Source organism: Podarcis pityusensis, assembly GCF_964106645.2.
Source record: "Podarcis pityusensis genome assembly, chromosome: 4".
Lineage (NCBI taxonomy): Eukaryota > Metazoa > Chordata > Lepidosauria > Squamata > Lacertidae > Podarcis > Podarcis pityusensis.
This window is the reverse complement of record NC_138027.1, coordinates 85,204,441-85,224,974: the sequence shown is the minus strand read 5'-3', so window position 1 is coordinate 85,224,974 and position 20,534 is coordinate 85,204,441. Positions and strand designations below refer to the sequence as shown.

The 20,534-nt window shown below is 44.8% G+C and overlaps 1 protein-coding gene across 1 annotated transcript in view; it reads right to left on the bottom strand.

Annotated features, from left to right (window-relative positions):
• Nucleotides 1-17,695, bottom strand: part of STK24 (serine/threonine kinase 24) — a 37,202-nt gene extending 19,507 nt beyond the window's left edge. The window contains exons 1-2 of the mRNA XM_081003177.1: nt 17,395-17,695; nt 10,436-10,666 (exon numbers count right to left, since the gene is read on the bottom strand). Of these exons, the coding sequence (XP_080859303.1) occupies nt 10,436-10,666; nt 17,395-17,439 (276 nt within the window). The 5' untranslated portion in view covers nt 17,440-17,695. The remainder of the gene's footprint in view (nt 1-10,435; nt 10,667-17,394) is intronic.
• Nucleotides 17,696-20,534: the final 2,839 nt, after the last annotated feature.

The following is a 20,534-nucleotide window of genomic DNA, read 5'->3' as shown; positions in this document are numbered from 1 at the left end:
GCTGTATTTCTTCCATTCTTGCTGAGTTCCACTTAAGCAACTTGTCCAATGTTGCGAAAAAGGACTGGTAAAGATAAGAGGGAGCATAAAGCAGAAATACTCATTTGTGATATGTCAAATCAACGTGGTATCCACTTAAGAGATGAGCCCAGACACCAAAGCTCTAGTCTTGCTTCAGATCCAAGGACCAATAATGCATTTTAATGATTTCCTTGTGTTGACTAGATTGACTTTGCCAATTGTAGTGTACCACCTTTAACACGAAAAGGCCTGGAATCAGAAGGTGCAATCTCAGGGATTATAGGGTTTCTATAAACCTGCAAGGAAACCTTTGAGAGATTAAAATGTTGGGCTGAAGATCATTCTCAAGACAGGTTGCAGAACTGATTAGAAGCCATTGGCTGGTGAGCATTTCTAAGATGCTTACCTCTTTTGAAGTCCCTCGAATCATGATGGATGCTATCTGCCCTTGAACTACATCCCTTTGATGGGAGAAATACTCAGCTCCAAATGTTATCTTCTAAACAACCAATTCTTACTGCAAGCTGCCCCAAAGATCCCTGCTGTCAGATAAGTTATTCTGGTTCTGCACATAGCACATTTGCCCTTTTCATTGAAAGACCCCCATCCATCCAAAATAGTAAACCACAAAGGGGGTCAGGGAGGAGAGAGAGAATCCAAAGCAGAATGCAAAGAAAGCAGAAATAATTTCACACCTGAGGAATGGTGCAACTTAAACATGGGCTAAAAAAGGAGCTGAAACACAAATAGCTTTTCCCTGACATGAAACCCGATGTGAAGGTTTTTATTTATTTATTTATATCATTTCTCTATCGCTTAAGATTAGATAGATAGATGATTGATAGATAAATTATAGGTAGATGATAGATAGATAGAAGATAGATAGATAGATAGATAGATAGATAGATAGATAGATGGTACTTTGGTTCCTGAACAAATCTGCTCCCGAATGCCACAAACCCAGAAGTAAGTGTTCCGGTTTGCGAATGTTTTTCGGAAGTCAAACATCCGACGTAGCTTCTGCGGCTTCTGATTGAGTGCAGGAAGCTCCTACAGCCACTTGGAAGCCATGCCTTGGTTTTTGAACGGTTTTGGGAGTCGAACAGACTCCCAGAACAGATTAAGTTCAAGAACTAAGGTCCCACTATAGGTAGAGATGAGATAGATATAGATAGAGTGATAGACGATGGATAGATATCTTTTATGCGGTATACAGAATACCAAAGCAACAACAGACAGCTTAAGCAACAAATACTACAAAAACACAGAGTTGACATATAAAAATATTTTGCATTAATACAACATTACTAATAAATATAAGACAATATCAGTTCTTTTGCCTCTGGACACACCCTCCCTATCAGCTTCCTGGCTCTCACCCAGGGCTCCACCCCGGAACTCACCCAGAGTCCAAACAAACTCTCAGCCCACCCACAAAAGTCTCACAAAGAGCAAGGTTGCTGCGGACATAACCCTAGTCTCTCGCTCTAGACTTGCTTTTTCGTGGGCAAGGTGGGCAGAGCTTCCTCAGGCTGTCCAGCACAGCCATGTTCACTGAGCAGTTGGCTGCACTCTCTGTACCCAGTTGCAGGTGCAGCAGGTTTGGCGAGTTTCCCAGAGTAAACTCCCAAGAATGGGAAAAGGACAACACTCTTCTCTCCACTCATAGGTCTTTCTTCAGCTTCTGCCTCCCTTATCTTCCAGCTGCTTTCTAGTATGAACTGCCACTTGGATGATATTTGCATGGTATTTGTATTGTTACTGACACATTACAGTTGCTTATGAAACAGAGTATTTGCCTAGGTATATGAACACTTGCCCAAGATCTCATCCTCCCTCTGGCTCATTTTCAGTTGTCAAAACTGTGTTTCCATTCCACCTTGTCGCAGGCCCATTATGTATGCCTCTTGGACAGGTGTCCCATTTAATTATTATTATTTAATATTTATATGCTGCCCATCTGACTGGGTTGCCCCAGCGACTTTGGGCGGCTTCCAACAAATTAAAACACAGTAAGACATCAAACATTAAAAACTTCCCTAAACAGGGCTGCCTTCAGATGTCTTCTAAAAATCAGATTGTTGTTTATCTCCTTGACATCTGATGGGAGGGGGTTCTGCCCAGCAAGAAGGCCCTCTGCCTGGTTCCCTGTAGCTTCACTTCTCGCAGCGAGGGAACTGCCAGAAGGTCCTCGGAGCTGGATCTCAGTGTCCAAGCTGAATGTTGGGAGTGAAGAGACACTCCTTCAGGTATTCAGGGCCAAAGCCGTTTATGGCTTTAAAGGTCAACACCAACACTTTGAATTGTGCTTGGAAATGTACCCTCACACCTGCATGCCCCCTGTCCCCCAGAAACAGTACTTCTGTCTTGTCGGGATTCAATCTCAATCCATTAACCACCATTTGGCTCCAAGTAGTTCGGGCTTTAGGTCCTTTGATCTGGCAATATTTGTAAGTAGTCTTTTTATCACAGCCATATATTTAAAGTATTTTACTTACTCTAAACCCTAAAGGTTGGCAGAATGAGCAGTATATTTCCCCCTCTACTCCATCTGAGTTTAAATAGACTTTTAAAAGAAAGGTGGCTAAGCCAATAAGTTTGAGGGGGGGACCACAAACCTTCCTTGCACAAAATAGACTAATAATTCAGGGCCATCTAGTGGTGAAATAGTATTCCTATTCTGATACAACAGAAGCAGATTTTATTAAGTACAGTCGTACCTTGGTTTTCAAACAGCTTAGTTCTTGAACGTTTTGGCTCCCAAATGCCGCAAACCCGGAAGTGAGTGTTCCAATTTGCGAAATATTTTTGGAAGCTGAACATCCGATGGGGCTTCCAATTGGCTGCAGGAGCTTCGTAGAGCCAATCAGAAGCCATGCTTTGGTTTTGGAAGTCAAAAGGACTTCCGGAACAGATTCCGTTTGACTTCCAGGTACGACTGTATACAGTTATAGAGTATTTTGTAGTACAGATAAATAAAGACATTTACAGATATCGACTGGTTTTTTAAAATGCAGGCACTAAAACATGTTGCAATGTGTTAACAACATGTTTACCCATGGAGATGCAAAGGTATGAAAAGTCAAACTAGTGAGCTGTTACTAAATTAGATCAACACAGGCACAATGGAACAGCATTGATCCTGCGTACATCCCTCAATACCACACAACAGTCCAAACAGAATGTACTTAGCAGTGTTCAAAAATAGCCACCTGTTTTGCACCTTTTTTTTGACCACTTGTGACCAAGTGAAGTGGCCTTGTCACCAGGATGGTGCCTGACATCTCCACCATCTGGGGATCATTGGATGTGGAAAAGCTTCCACACACTAACACCCCAGCCTGTAGAATTCTATCAGCTGTATTTTATCTGTAAAATCAGAATGAATTTCTGGAACCTAAATGCTTTTTCTGTGCAGCCTGAGCAGGAGCGATCACCATTAAGAAAAAGAAAAAGTCAGAATAGCCCAATAAACATGTGGACTGTCCATGGATCAAGTGACTTTTCTCCTTTAGGTTCTCAAAGCTCTTAACCTAGCTCAAAGTTGTCATCTGAACTAGCCAGATGACAGTCCCGTCATTTGAAATTTAGCACCTAGCTTATATATCTGAGTTTTTAACTAAGTGGGATAGTACATGGGGTTTGTGTGACTACACTGTATGACCCATGGAATATGTCTAACTTGGGTTTCATAGTCTTGCTTTAAAAAGCCAAATGGTCCAGAGCTACCTACTGGGACATGATACAGACTCAAATACACAGATGGATGTTATAGAAGGAAGAGAGGCTACATTCCCCAAATCACACAACAGCAAAGGGAACCTGTACCTCAGCTCACCTACGTGGCAAAGGTGGCTCTTCCTACTCATCAGGCAAGTGGAAGGCCTCCTGACTCAACTTCCCCCAATGATGCAACAAGTTCTTAACTAAGAAGCAACTACTACTTGCACCAAGGCTGAAAGATGGACACAGATATTTATATATATATATATATATATATATCAAGTCACTGTTCTGATTCCAGACCTATACCTATAGTATGATGTAAATATTGTCCATCTAGGTGGTTCTAAAGATTAGCAAGTACAGAGCAGGTACTGCAGTCTTTTTCATTAGACCAACTTGTCTCTCTCATCTACTAGATGAAAAACCCTTCGGCAGCACAAAAAGCCTGAATGCTGAGCAGGCAAACAGCCTAAAGCAATGATCTGAAGGCATGCAATAAGGCAGAGTTTTTCTACCTTTTTGAGTCCACGGCTCCCTTGACCAACTACATTCTTTCTGCAGCACCCCATAGCAGCTCAGGGGCCCAGTTATGTCACAATGTGCCTGCAGAGCTGGCAGCCTCTCACCCTTTTTTGAACACCCTTCCTTGTGGAGTGTTCCCTCAGCCTCCTCTCTCCTCTCCTTGGGAATCCTCTGGGCAGCTACTGCTGCCACCCCTGATCTCTGAGCTGCCCCCACCCACCCCAAAGATAGGTTCCTCCTCACACTGCCCCACAGGGGCCTGGGACTTGTTTGTCCATTCCCAAGGACTGGCAGGCAGGCTGGCTGAGCTCCCTCACCCACTTGCTTGCTTATTCCAAGGCCACCTCAGCTCCTGGCAACCAGCACCCCCTGGCCAGAACCAGAGGCACCATTCACCTGGGGAGCTCATATCCAGGGCTGCTGCAACAAACAACTGTGCAAGCCTTTGGGAGGCAGAGACACAAGAGGGAATCAGAGAAGAGAGGGAAGGAAGGAGGGACAGAGGCCAGTGTTGCCCACAGCACTCCTGACTATCATTCAATGCATTCCAGCACATCATTCAAAGCCACAGCGCAACAGACATCATTCAATGCCACAGCACAACAGTTGAAAACCACTGCAATAAGGGACTGTGATTCTGCTTTTCTTCAAGAGGTTCTGCATACCAAGGCTAGACGCTTCTAAATAATGAAGCTCACCGAGTTTTCAAAATAGCATAACGCCCAAGAATGCTGCAGAACTGGCCTCAAAAGGCCTTTCATAAAGGCGTAGGAAAGAGCCAGGGAGGTGATCACAAAAAACAGGTTTCATTGCCAGAACAACTCTGGCTTCTACTCTACTGCTCAGAAGGTATGCAATGAGAGTAGAATTTTGACAGATTAAGGTTGCTTGTGCAACACCCAACTTCCCCTGTTCTAGCCATAACACTTCTGTGCCAATCCCTGGCTTGAATCGGAGAAAAGACCGTGGAGCATCCAGTATAATGCAAAATTGAAATTCAAGCAATAAATGCAATGCACATGGCATTCACATGGTGCTATGAGACAGAGCTGGTGACATTCAAGCGCTATTACCTATTATTAAGGCTGAGAACATGTTAATAATGATAGTAATTTTATTATTTGTACCCCTCCCATCTGACTGGTTACTCCAGCCACTCTGGGCAGCTTCCAACATGTACAAAAACATAATAAAACATTAAAAACTTCCCGACACAGGGCTGTCTTCATAGTTCTTCACATATGATGGGAGGGCGTTCCACAGGGTGGGCGCCACTACCGAGAAAACCCTCTGCCTGGTTCCCTGTAGCTTCACTTCTTGCAGCAAGGGAACCGCCAGAAGGACCTCAGAGCTTCCTAAACAAAGGAATCCTTGCGGCAGCTGCATTTAACACTGGTAAGCCCTGACTACCCATGTGAAATGGAAAGGGGCACTACAAGGCAGAAGTGCATATGCTGATCTGGTACATTCTGGGTCAATGTCTGCTTTGCAGTCAACCAGCGCTTTCAGAGTCAAGCTGGGGGGAAAACGAAGAAACCATGCCTGTGTATATACAGCAAGCAGAACTATCAGCAAAAACAAATCTCTCTCTGCAGTTCCCTGAAAGAACTCCATCAAACCTATCAGCTGGCCTTGCGGGAACTGCCCAACTTTTGTAACCCTGGCCTTGAGCAGCAACTAGGTCACCAATTCAAGGGAAAATACTAGACAGCTCTGAGGGGACTTGTGACTCCACATCCTAATGCTGCAGAAGAGTCTGCCACACAGCCCAGCACAGATACTGCCAGAACCACCACCAACCCAAACACTCCCCACCCAAAGCTTCGCAATCCAAGATACCAATGACTCCATAGGGAAGATAAACAAATAGTATAGAGGTTTGTAAGCCAACACTGTGTGGGTGGAGTTCTACTCAAGCAATGGGGCTGTCCTTTTCTCAAATCCTCCCTGCAGGCTCCCCGTGCCTCCAATATCTGTTCTGAAGGGAGCCCCCAACAGTTTGGAGCCGATTTCAACAATGCATGGGGGAAAGGAGAACGGTTTGTTCCATCGCACAAGCAACGTTCCATTGGATACAGTTCATAGCATAACAACCCCGCTAAAGACATTCAGTCCACAGAGAGGGAGTGGCACCTGTGACAGGTAGCAGGGCCCACAGGGAAGATGTTATGAGTGTGGTTATGGAACCTGTTCGAGCCTATTGTCCACTGGCTGCAAATCATTTTGGAAACTGCAGAACTGGTCCTATATGCCTCATCTCATGTTGATCACCTCCATGACATTCCAATGGACTTATGTATTGGGGACTCCTAATCACTTATGGCAGGATGGCCCAACGAGCAACCCCTGAGGCCTTTTGGGGAGCCCCTCGGCAATGTTCGATGCCTCCAGCCCTTGCTCTGCCTTCTCCAAGGTGGGTGAGTGAAGTGCTGGGCTTTAAGAAGGGGGCCCCCAGAGTTTTGCCTTCCCAAAGTCAAATGAGTGCTTTCCCAGCTTTGGGAAGGAGATGAGAGGGCTAGCCCTGAACATATGGGAAAAGGCAATGTCTGAGCATCACCAGACACAGGAGAGCAGACAAATTCGAGGCATAACAAACAGACAACTTTCAAGAAATGTGGACCCCTTTCTTTAACTGTGTTAATGACCAAAAATCAAGACCTTTCCTATATCAACTGCTCAATACTCTCCATGGAGGGGTTACATTAAGTACTATGTTTGAATGTTGAAAGTGTATGTAAAACAAACACCGTTATATGTACTGCTAGAGAAGTGTTTAATGGTTATTGTATTTGTATTTTTTAAAAACCAATTAAAAATGTGTTTGGTTTGGTTTTAAGGAGATAGGAGGGCTCTAGGACCCTACCAGAGCCTGGCACCTTGCTTTGGGAAGGCACAATGAGGGCTGGGGGGGGGGGGACTGTCAAATTTTGGCCTTGCCAAGGCACTGTGTGGCCCCTGGGTTCTGGGTCAAAGTACTCTTGCAGCCCACTTGATGTGAAAAATTGAGCCACCCTGATTTATGAAGGAATCTCAATTTAACACCTCCCTGCAGGTTCGGATCTGCTAAATCTGGATTAGCCGAGATTTATTAAGACCATAAACTACTAGAAGTTTGTGCTCTCACTCCTCCCACGAAGATCTATATCACAATTACTAATTGCTCTGCGGCCTCTTTCTGGAATGTTTTCAAAGAAGGGTTGTGTTTCTTTCTTTCATTTCCTTTCTAAAAATATAAAATTACACATATTTGTGTAAGCTTCCAGAACCCATGGAATTAATGTGAAATGTAAACCTACATGTTTAAATAAAATGCCCTTGGGATTTGGGGGGAAGGGCAAAACGCAACCATGACATTGTAGTGTTTTTTCTCTTTTTTGGGCCATCAAGAATATCACTGACATTTACTCACTTGAGATATAGAAAACCGATCAAGATAATCATTTCTGATCTATAGCATACTATGCATTCTCACCAATACAGAACATACAGTGGCATGACAAATGATCATTCAGCAGATTAAAACGAAAAAAGAGGTATAAGCACAATCTATTATACTGAACTGGGAAGTGTTGTAAAAACCACTCAAACACTGAGGAAGGAAAGACAATGCTAAGTCTACAGAAGTCTGTGGTTTCGTTAAATGTTTTGTTTCATCCCCCCTCCCCCCCCCATATTGGATTTTCCATTGAGATTTTAAGCTCTGTGTATTATTTGTAAGCCTTCTTGGTTTTGGTTTAATGAAAGATAGAATAAGAATGCAGTAAATACGGGACAAGGAAACAATTTTATTGCATTCTTTCCAATACAAGAGCTGCCTTCTCCCTTTTTCAGGAAGATTTCATTTTCCTGTTTTTGAACTTGCTCGGCTTTTTAGAAGAAACACATATTTGAGTAAAGTCTATTGGTTTTAATCACTCTATGGAAAGCTAAGAAAAAGGGATTGATAAAAACGGCCAGTTTTCTGTTGAATACAGCTCTAATATTCCATCATCATGGCACCCTGCACATCAAACCAACTCACTATTAGATGTTCCACCATCTAAGAGCCAGCAGTAGGTTAGACAAAGTACAAGAGCATGCCATCCAACCATATTGCCACTCTATTTTCACACTATCATTATGCTTTGAAAGACTTCACAGGCATATTCTAGTTTCACATACATGAAGGCCTGAGTAAATATGTCTCCAAGCGGTATCATTCCGAGGTACTCATCATCACTAACACAAAAAGAAAACCTTGCCAAAAAACAGTTCCTCATTCTGGTTTGCTAGCATCAAAGAGAACCAATTTCTGTACATTCAAATACAAGCACCTGTATGTAACTCGTGAAATAAATATTAAATTGGTCCCAAATGGGGTGGCCAGATTCCTAGCTCAGGTTCCATTCAGAACTCATATATGCAGCTCATGAAACAGCTGCATTAGCTGCCAGTTTATTTCTGGGTCCAATGTGAGTAAGATGCTCACACTAGTGTTCAAAACCCTAAATAACTTAGGGCCCAAATATCTGAGAGATCATGGCCTTCTCTACAGAGCCAGGTGTTAAGATCAGCAGCGGTAGGGGGATGTCTTGGCAGTTTCACTGCCACTACCCAGGTGAGGGCGGTTTGGGTAAGGGAATTCTCTGTGGTAGCCCCTAAATTGTGGAATTCCCTCTCCACACAGGAAATGCTGAAGATGCAGTTATTTTATCTGGGCCTTTGACACCTGAAATGTATATTTTTAGGAACCACCTTACTTACTTAAAGTAAGAGATTCTAACTTACTTTAAACGGTTTTTACAGTTGTGTTTTGAATCGCTGTAACCTGACCTGGGACCCTGGAATGAAGGGTGGGCAACAGATATTGAATTATATTATTAATGGTGACAACTAGTATCTGCAATCTAGTTAAGACTTCCATGTTTACATATTTTCTAACTGAAATACATGAGTGGAAATCAGACAAGACTCCAGAGCCTAAAAGCTGCTTCCACGTGATTTTTCTCCAATTCTCCTGTCATTACATCCCAGGCCTTCCTGGGAGTTCAAAAACCTGAAGCTTGGGGTGCCAAGGGGATACAGGGAGCTCCACTGGAGAAGCAGCTAGGCATTCTCCATTGCACAAATGGAATTTCACTGGCCCAGTTCCCAGTGCCATGCAGGCAACCCTGGGTAACATATTTTTGAAAAATTACCATATTTTTCACCCTATAGGACGCACTTTTTCCCCTCCAAAAATGAAGGGAAAATGTGTGTGCGTCCTATGGGGCGGATGCAGGCTTTCGCTGAAGCCTGGAGAGTGAGAGGGGTCGGTGCGCACCGACCCCTCTCGCTCTCCAGGCTTCAGGAAGATATCCGCAAGCCTTGGGAGCCCGGCGCGACTTCCTGCCGGGCTCCCTAGGCTTGTGGATAGCAGCCTGCATCCCGAAGCCTGGGGCGCGCTGAGCAGCGCACCCCGGGCTTCGGGCAGATATCCACAACCCTGGGGAGACCGGCGCGACTTCCCGCCGGGCTCTCTAGGCTTGCGGATAGCAGCCTGTTCTGGGGGCTGGGGTCGGGGGAAGCTCGGGCTTCCCCAACCCCGCGCCTGGGGGGGAAATAATTTTTTCCCTTTATTTCCCCCCCAAAAAACTAGGTGCGCCCTATGGGCCGGTGCGCCCTATGGGGCGAAAAATACGGTATAACCCACTTTTCACCATCTAAGTCTCAAAGTGGCTTACAACAGCAAAAGCAACAACATACAAAATACCTAATTTAAATATAAACTAAAAACTCAGAAATTCAAAACCTCAGAAATTTAAACAAAACACTATAGTAGAGGCATCAAGAATATCAAGCAATCAGTGCCCTCTCTTTGGCGGAAGTTTAGCATTGGTGTAAAAACAAGCAAGAGTGTGTATGTATAATATCATACGTAACACACACAGCCTCCAGGATTATTCTATTTTACCAAAAAAAGGCTTACTTTTATCAATATTAAACACATAAATTAATAACACGTCAATATCTAAATAGACACTCTATCTCTTTCCAAAAAAAACCTTATGGAAAAGATAAACAATCCATTTAGTCTAGTACTCAAAACATCCTTCTTCCGCTAATTGCTATTCTGTAATTTCACAAATATATTGATTTGTAAAACGTGCATATTTTAAATAAGACATTTCAACATAAAGCCTCTTACCTTTAAATAAGATCCATAGTATTTGGTAACATATGGACTGTCACACTGACTCAGCACTGTAATCTCTTGTTGAATGTCTTCTATTTCATCTTCGGCTTCTTCAAGATCAATAATTTTTATAGCAACAACTTTCTGACTTTGATTGTCAATTCCTTTAAAAACTTCACCAAATGAACCTTTGCCGATCTTCTCCAGCTTTGTAAAGAGCTCTTCTGGATCTGCTTTCAGATTCTGCAGAAATACAGAAAAGAAAAACACCTTTGATTTTATGATTCTGAGTTCTTGAAGGCATGTCCACTCAAAAGTGAGACTTGCTCCCCAGTAGCATACACAGGATTATGGCGTCAAATAATTTAATTTACACTGTAGATCTCAGTTCAGTACAAATATTCTAGGTTGACAGTTTTAATACAATAGTTTCAAACAAACATGGGAAGGCCTATTCTATGTTCAAACTATTTGCAAACAAGTTTTCATACATCAATTTTGTAATATTCTCCTTCCTAGATACTGAGCCCCATGTGATCTACCAGTAAAAGCAGGGTCATCCCTAAATGAAGTGCCAGAACCCCAATATCTAAATGAACCCAAAACTTCCATCGTGAAAACCAAAGTTCTATGCCAACCACAAGATAAAGAATAGGATGATCTGCACCTAAGAATTTGGATTTATAGAGCTGTTGCAGTTGAGGGGTTGAAAAATTAAGGTGATTTGGGCAAGTAAAATGTACGCTGGTAAAAGGTAAGAGGGCAGAAAGAAGAATGATCTTAGGAAGACAAGGGTGTTAGAAAGGCAATAATTCCATTTTACTCATTATAATTCCAACCCCCAAGTTACTAGGGACCGAGTCTAGCTTACACTGCCAATGTATGCTGTCATACTACATAATATACATTATACTTCCTCAATATAGTGTCCTCCAGATAATTTGGACCGCAACTCCCATCAACCCCAGCTAACGTAACTTCCACCAACCCTGAATGTTGGCTATCAAGTTGAGGAAGGCTGAAATAGCCTCACATATAGGATTGTTGCTGCAGTTGTAATGCAGTGCATGTGTGCAGCATGAGAACTTTGTTCCATTAATGCTTGCTGTGAAGCTTCATACAATTCCACCTTTTAATAACAGAAAAGGATAGAAATGGCTGACAACGTTTACAAGGCACATTTAAGAAGCCCACATGTGCTTGGCCATAACGCATGCAGAGAAACAAGGCCCCAAGCACAATCTGGATCCTTCCCCTTCAAATGACTGGCTTCCATGGTGCCCAAACTAACCTCAACACATCGCAGTATGCGAGATGAGGGTTGATGGATTGAGATCAAGCAAAGGTATGTATAGCTTGTGTTTAGAGTTGACTAATAGCAGACGCCACAACTACCCTGGGCAACTGTCAAATTAACTAATTAATTTATTAGAACTCTGCCACATTATCGAAACTACTATCTCTGAGAAGAACTTAGTTCTTCCTAGAAGGTCAATGGAACATTGTGCTAAATTTCATACAAACTACTACTCAGCAGTAACAGAAAGTGTTGATGAAGCATTTAGAATTAGCTTTAAAACATAAATTACATGGCCAGAGAAAACAGAAACTGTTTCCTACCAATTTTCCAAAAGTGTCAAATCTGAATATGACTAAAGGCATTATGATCATGATTATTAGTATTAGCCACCCATCTGACCGGGTTGCCCCACCCACTCTGGGCAGCTCCCAACAAAATATTAAAAACGCAATAAAACATCAACCATTAAAAACTTCCCTGAACAAAAGTTATCTGTTTGATATGGAGGGTGTTCCATAGGGAAGGAGCCACTACCAAGAAGGCCCTCTACCTGGTTCCCTGTAATGTCGCTTCTCACAGTAAGGGAACCGCCAGAAGGCCCTCAGACATTTTAGGACATTTATATTCCACATCATGGGACTCAGGGTGGTGTACTAGGCACTAACGAAGCCTGCTTACTTTCTGCAAGGCCTTCTTAGACCATACCCTGGGACCAATCTTCTATACTGTTCAAAAGTAACAAGGGCCCATCAAGTCCACAATATAAGCACTAACCACACAACGAAGAGTCCCAAGGCCTGTTCCCTCTCCCCCAGCAATGTAAATGTACCACAAGACTGGGACTGGGAAGTTTCTATATAACCCCCTCATATTCCCACTCATTTTTACAAGTGGCTCCCATAAGTGTATGTATATAAATGCCAAACTGAACATAAGACAACATAAAATTTCTGTTTAACTATAGAATAACTAGCTAAGAGCAACAGAGCTGCACACAAACATGCTAATAAGAAGGGGGCATATGTGCTTTCTCTGGGGAGGCAAGTTTTCGATTACGAACAGCAATAAAGTTTTACATTTTCAGCTTTACAGCAGAGCTCTACAGAACCAGATTCGCAGAACTAACTGAAAGAGCTATTAAAATTGATGAGAATGTAATCCTTTACTGTGTGTGCTTTATTCAAGTTTATAATTAGCCAGCAGAGCATGTGAATTACTCCCAGGCAACTAGGCCCAAAAACTTTCTAAAAGTTGGGGTTCTTTTTGGGTTTTTCCCCAACTACAAAAAAGAGCAGTCAAACCAAGATGGTGTGTGTATGTAAAACTAGCTTTTGCTAACTTATTTCCAAGACTCGTAGTTTCAATAGTGTTACCAACCCTAGAGGGATATGGCTAACTGACAATATAAATTAGCGTTAAGACAAACAGGTAACCAACTAGCAGTGAATTCAATACCTAAAGTACATATAGAAAAGCAAAACACAAACAAGATTATTATTGTTACCTGATTATAGCAGCAAGTGTAGAAAGAGGCATTTCTGAGGATTGGTTAGAAAAGAAATACATTATATTAGGTGAAATTTACAGTATTTGTGAGGGCAGTGAGAATGCTAAGATTAAGACTTGTTACAGTAAAAACTGTAATTGTATTGGAACAGATATAATCAAAATGTTCCTATGGAAATATTGTTATCTTAAAAGAGGCATAATTTCCTTTTGCCATTCAAAACAGGATGATTAATTTAAGGGAAAATGTGCTTAGATTATATATTGTCTACAGTTATCACTATTTTCGGTTCCCTTTCCATGACAATGCGCCAGCACATGAACTATAAAATGTATGTTTTGCAGATCTAAATAGGGTTTCAAAAAACACAAATCTAGAAAACAGAGCCTCTGAGCTTAACCAGGAAATTCTAGTGTTGCATCTTGGCCACTCTCTTGCGCCTGGCCCCTGCAACTCTTGTCTAACCTGTTTTAGTCAAGAACTTCACCAGATTTCAAAAGGAGGAACCATATCCTGCCTAATCCCCTGTGTCCTTTAACCCAGCTGATCACATGATGTCAGCAACCCTACAGGGCTTCAAATGACTTCTCTCCAGTGGTTCCCAGTAGCTGGTCATGAATAATCCCTTGTTACTCAACAACCTCCAAGACCTTTTCTGAAACAGATGTTGCCCTCCTTGCAACACACCATTTATGAAGCAGATCGGCAAAAGCAGTACAAGGCAGCACCCTAACATCATTTCTATAGGCCCAGTCCAACTTGTAAAAAATGCCTCCTCCCTTCCAAAATCTATTGTCCGTTTTGAAAACACTTGAGGATTGACTGCTGTTCCTCAGATTCTTTTAGTCTCCTGTATTCAAACCCGTTGCATTTTTGACCACCTGAATTGCAATAATAATAATAATAATAATAATAATAATAATAATACCTGCCCATCTGGCTGGGCCTCCCCAGCCACTCTGGGCGGCCCCCAACAGAATATTAAAAACACAGTAATACATCAAACATTAAAAACTTCCCTAAACAGGACTGCCTTCGGATGTCTTCTAAAAGTCAGACAGTTGTTGATTTCCTTGACATCTGATGGGAGGGCGTTCCACAGGGCGGGCGCCACTACCAAGAAGGCCCTCTGCCTGGTTCCCTGTAACTTGGCTTCTCGTAGTGAGGGAACTGCCAGAAGGGCCTCGGAGCTGGACCTCAGTGGATGGTGGTGGAGACGCTCCTTCAGGTATACTGGGTCAAGCCGTTTAGGGCTTTAAAGGTCAGCACCAACACTTTGAATTGTGCTCAGACAGAGCTGCAAGGCATGCATGTATATAAACACAAATGCACTGGCAAATGCCATTTAGAGCTTATTCTATTTCTAAAATCTGCAGTGGTACCTCTGGTTATGAACTTACTTCGCTCCGGAGGTCCGTTCTTAAGCTGAAACCATTCTTTACCTGAGGCAGCACTTTAGCTAATGGAGCCTCCCGCAGCGGCTGTGCCACCACCGCGCAATTTCTGTTCTCATCCTGAGGTAAAGTTCTTAAACCGAGGTACTACTTCCGGGTTAGCAGAGTCTGTAACCCAAAGTGTTTGTAACCCGAGGTACAATTGTAATCTCCATTCGTATACAGATACTAGGGGACCAGCGGCCTAACGCATACCTCAAGGAGTGCCTCTCTCCTCATGAACCAACCCAGAACCTGCCCCTGAGGCCCTTCTTCAGACTTACTCTCCACAGCAAGTGTGCAGGGTAGCAACATGAGAACAGTCATTTTCCACAATGGCTCCACTTGTGGAATGGCTCTCCCCAACGAAGCATGCCAGGAGTCATTGCTGTGCTTCTAGGTGCCAGGCAAAACCCTGGCACCTAGAAGACCCAGGCTTATGGTTTATAATTGCCAAGGCAGTTACTGTGGCCTTTGTGGGACTTATCCTTTAAGTGGTGTGGGTAGGACTGGTTCCTTTTAAATTCAGTGCTGGAATGAGTGTTTAAGGTTTTGTTTATTGCTGTTTTTACATTATTTCAATCCCTTCCATTTTTATTTTTGCTGTTGCTTTGAGGGGCCTGGGTGCAAGCGGTAACAATCACAGCTACAACTCACATCTATGCTGGAATCTATTTACTAAATGAGCACTATTGGTCTCACCTGTCCCTGAGATCTGACTGTCCACAATAGTTTTTCTTTGTTTTTCTCTTGCTATCAGTCACTTACTACACCCCTGTTAACTCCTAAGTGTCTGCACCCAGGAAATGCCAAGCAGGAATTAAAAGAACTCTGGGCCATGTCATTTTTGAGCATGTCGCTTAAAAAGGCTCATATCTGCCACTCACAGTACCAGTACTAGAGTTTCCTGTAGAAGCAGCCTCCCTCCATTCTAGAGGGCAGTAGCTCACTCTTCCAAACCCTGCTTGCTCTTTTTGGCTTCTGATTGGCTCCAGAGCCTCACAAGATCCAGAAACTCCAGTGTACTGGGAAATAAGTTTGCATAAAAACCCTCAAGCATGATATGTAATGCAGCCACAACACTTTACCTCATAATGATGGGCTTGTAGTCTCAGCTGTGCCCCAATAAAATATACCTGCTTGTTTCCAAGTAGAGAACAAGGAAGCACACTTCTCCCCAGCTTCTCCTTCCCATTTTTGGCATAGTTACAGAAGAAAAGGCAGCTCAACTCTCAGGCCCCCTTTCTAGCCAAGGAACAGCCAACCCATTCAGATCTACTGCAGCCTGCAAAGAACAGAAAGCTGCAGTCTGGGTTAGTTCTGCTACTCAGCTTAGCTTAGAAGAAAAGTTCTCTCTTCTTGTGTATGTAGTCACTTATCCCTTGGTCTGGGGAAACAGAGGCCTTCTTCCCTCGCACCACTTCTCCTTGGTAGGCCATAGCAACACCAGGCCAGAAGAGGAAGGCCTACATGTCTGCCACCACTTCCTGGGATCCTGCAGGCCATCAAAATGCAGCGCCCTTGAGTTTGGAAAACCGGACTCGCGTCATAATATACAAAATAGGAATGCACATCTGAATTCACACCAGAGTTCTTCTTCCCTGTTTGCCAGGCACACTCAAAGAGATGTTATTTTATGCTACTAAATGCAAATACTACAACACTACAGATGCAAAACAAGTTTTAAAGACGTTTTCCAAAGAGATGGAAAACTCACGGGTAATAATAAATGAGGCCGAAGATGTACTCCTTCCTTAAAGCATGAAAAGAATTCCTGAAACGGCTAGTATTTTAAATACTCTACAATTAAGTCGCCCCCCCCCCCCGCACAACAAATATTACTTCAAGGAGACCATATATGGATTTTGCTAACAAACAAAAAAAAGGGGGAGAAAAACTTAAGGTAAAACTCGCTAAATCACACGCATTCACTCTCTGTCTCTCACACACACACCCTAGCCAAAAAGTTACCTCTTTGTACCTTTTTATAAACCTCACACAGTACCTGACCCTTACCCAGATGGTCATCTGTGTGCCTTAACTGTAGTGGATCAGAACATTGGTTTCTTGTGAGGGGTGGTGTTCTTGTTTCTAAAGGGAGCCCTTTAAAAGATCTTGGCCACAGGATACACACCTGCATTACTGCTAGCCGCTCCCAGGTGACAGCAGAACCCAAAACAAATTAAGGGTTGCCCCTTTATTTAAAACAGCAAACTATCCGAATTGTACCTTGAGCAAGGCACCAACCCCCTCCCTTTGAAAGGGGCGGCCTGAATAGTTGGCAGAGCAGGAGATTCTTAAATATCAGGGTCGTGGGTTCGAGCCCCATGTTGGACCAGGAGATTCCTGCCCAGTAGGGGGTCGGCCTAGCTGACCCTCGCGGTCCCTTTCGACTCTGCATTTCTAGGAGTCTGTCCCCTCAACCCCCCCCCTCAACTGCTCATTTAGACGCTCCCTCCAGCTCCTTTACAAGTTAGCCAGGCTCACCCAGCCCCCACCCTCACCCAACCCAATGTTAGCACCCCCGGGGATGAAACAAACCCCTGCATACCACTAAATTAGCCAGGGGGGAGGAGGAAGTGTGTGTGTAACAAACCGCCCCCCCTCAAAAAAACCCACCTCCCCCTCTGCGTTCCCATTTTGGAGGGGCCTCTCGGATGCAGTTTGAAGCCCATGCAGGGAGGTGGGTAAGGACGGGGGGAGAGCCCGGAGGCGGCGGCTGGTTTCTCACCTGCATGCCCGGCAGGCCAGGCTGCTGCACCGGGGAGTGAGCCATGATGACGGAAGCGGCAGAGGCAGCGCTGCTACCGCCCCTCCTGCGCGCGGGCCCCTCTCCTTTCCTCCTCTCTTGCCTTCCTTCCCTCCTCCTCCTCCTCCTCCTCTCTCTCGATGCAGCTCCAGGAACGGAAGGATTCACCTCAGCCCCATCCCCAGCCAGCACCCGCTTCCTCCTTCCCCCTCGTGCACCCCCGATCCACCAGGGCTAGGCGAGCTACCAGCCGACTACGGAAGGGACGGGCGGGCGGGCGGGCGGGCGGAGGACTCCCGGGTCTCTGTGCGTCTGTGCGCGCGCGCAAGCCAGCGAAGAGGGCGGGCAGGCGCACAACACAGCCGGGTTTGGGAAAGGGGTGAACCTGGAGGAGGAGCGAATCCTGACCCTCCTCCTCCTCCGCGCACGGGTCCGTAAAGGGAAAGGACGAGGCCACGAGGAGGAGCCACGCTTCTCGCGCAGCCGAGCCGGGCCTATTGGCGCGCGGCGGCGGCGAGGCGGGCGCCCTTCCCTTCCTCCCCAAAAGAGTTCTGTGAAAACTCGGAAAGCGAACTCGCTTGTAGATGTTCAGATGCACTATTTATATGCATATATAGGTATGTCTCGCCCGCATCAGCCTCTGCAACCACAGCGCTCGGCTTCGCCCCCGATGGCGCACTCTTCCAATCATAGGGCTGAGGTCCCTTCGGCCCCCCCCAAATAAAATATATGCCCTTAAAGTTGATGGGCATTGCCATTCAAATTGTGTGTGTGTCGTCTTGGGATCGATTTTGCGGGGTGGGGCTTACCCGCCCCCTCCCCATATTTTATTCAGATCGGCCCCCTTGCTTCTCAGATGCACGGATGCCAGTATATAGGTCCCAATCGAATCGAACTCTTGATGACAAATGTTTCCGTTTGTGTCGTGTGTTTTCCCAACTCCACTTTCGCTCCTCCCTTTCGTGTGACCCTGGGCCATTCGGAAGTGGGCGGAGCCAGGAGCAGCTGACGGGGTGATTGCCAGGATCCTGAGGAGGGCGGCGGGGGGAGAGGGCGCAGGGCGCGCAGGGCGCGCGTCCTCCTCTTCTTTTTCCCCTCCGCTTTCCCAGCACCTTTTCCCGGATTGGGGAGCGAAATCGGTGCAGGAATTCGCATGCGCTGACCTTGAGATTCGATTTAGGAGGCATCTGCGGCGAGCAGGTGCATGGCTTCTTGAGCTCTGCTGTGTGGTAATGGACTGCCGCAGTTATGGCTGTTTTAGGTCCACTACAGTATTCATCCAGCGAGCGGTTTAGAAGTCGTGCAGGTTTTCTAGTGCCGCGGTCTCCATAGCTGAGTGTGTTTTCCTTCTCTCTCAGCCCAAGCCAGCTAAGCGAGAGGCTACTTGCAAGTCTGCCTTACAAAAAGCACACTTCAGTTAACTGTCCTGTGTCTTTCATGCTCAAAGGGATTTCTTAAGACTCTGGTGCAAGGGCAAAAGAGGAAAAAAGAAGGCACAGATTGAAAAGAAGATATAGTAGTTATGCTAATCTCAGACGCTCCCAGTGTCCCTATTTTCCAGGGACAGTCCCAGATTTACAGAAGCAATCCAGGTTTCTGATGTGATCCCAGAATGTCCCACTTCTCCTTAAGGTAAAGGTAAAGGGACCCCTGACCATTAGGTCCAGTCATGACCAACTCTGGGGTTGCAGCACTCATCTCGCTTTATTGGCCGAGGGAGCCGGCGTACAGCTTCCAGGTCATTGGCCAGCATGACTAAGCCGCTTCTGGCGAACCAGAGCAGTGCACGGAAACGCCGTTTACTTTCCCTCCAGAGCAGTATGTATTTATCTACTTGCACTTTGACGTGCTTTCGAACTGCTAGGTTGGCAGGAGCAGGGACCGAGCAACAGGAGTTCACCCCATCGCGGGGATTCAAACCGCCAACCTTCTGATCGGCAAGTCCTAGGGTCTGTGCTTTAACCTACAGCGCCACCTGCGTCCCTAATAATACAGCATACCCCTTCTTAAAGCATAAATTCAGAACCCATGGCTCATAGATTCATATAAGCCAAGCTAATGTGCTGGAAGGGGACTGTGGGTTTGTTGTTCCCTGCCATGTCGCTGGTGATCCCCGCCCTTCCACTCTTTGTATCTAAATGTACTGTATATCATATTTATTATGCAACTAAGTGGAGGGCTAAGGGATTTTATAGGCTTTTAGGTTTATATGTTGATGGCCCGTGGATGATTTAATTATTTATTTTACTTGATCTGATCCTTCCTTCCACCCACATATACATGGATCTCCCAAAATCCTTCTACCGATGCTTCCAACTTTTAAAAAACTACAGTCCCGGTAACAGCAGTGTATCATTACTCCAGCCTAACATCCATGTGTCCTGGAATTTGCAGTAATGTGGCTGAAGAGAGCCCTGGTCTGTTACCACAAAAGGGGGGCCTCACCATAGCCCATCAATTGCCAATCCCTCTCTGTTATACCTTAAGAAATCTCTTTAGATGGTTGCTTGTTTTGATAAATTTTTTTGTTTATAAGATAGTCCGAAGATGGGGGTGGTATGTAAGTCATACAGACAGGCCTTTTTTTAAGTTGAGACTTGCCAGAACTCAGTTGGCACCATTGCCATTCTAACAGAACGAGGGAGGCGTTTATGGCGAGTTCCAGCACCTCTTTGTCTAGAAAAATAGCACTGTATACAGGCGAGGAGTAAATAACCCTTAGCAGCGCAAAAGGGCACATTCCCTTCTGGACAATCTTCCAAAGGCCACATGAGAGTGGAGGGCAAGGACAAAGGCAAAAGTGGGCAAAGCAACAAATGTAATTTTACCTTTGTGCAGCAGGCCAGGTTGTATTTGCATTCCTCTCTATTATTCCACCCAGACAAGGAGCATTGTCAGAGTTCACGGACATGTTTTAGACAAGCAGAATCACTCAAGGCAGGGCCAATGAAGGCTGTAAGCTTTCCCTGGTGCCCCTATAGAGGCTCCTCCACCCTCTTAAATTAGCATTTTATTGTAATGAATACGGTGTGTTCCTGGTTGCGGTGATGTCGTGGGGCCATGGATTTACAAAAGGCTACCAATTCCTGTGCTATCCTGATCCTCAACAGGAATGAAACAGA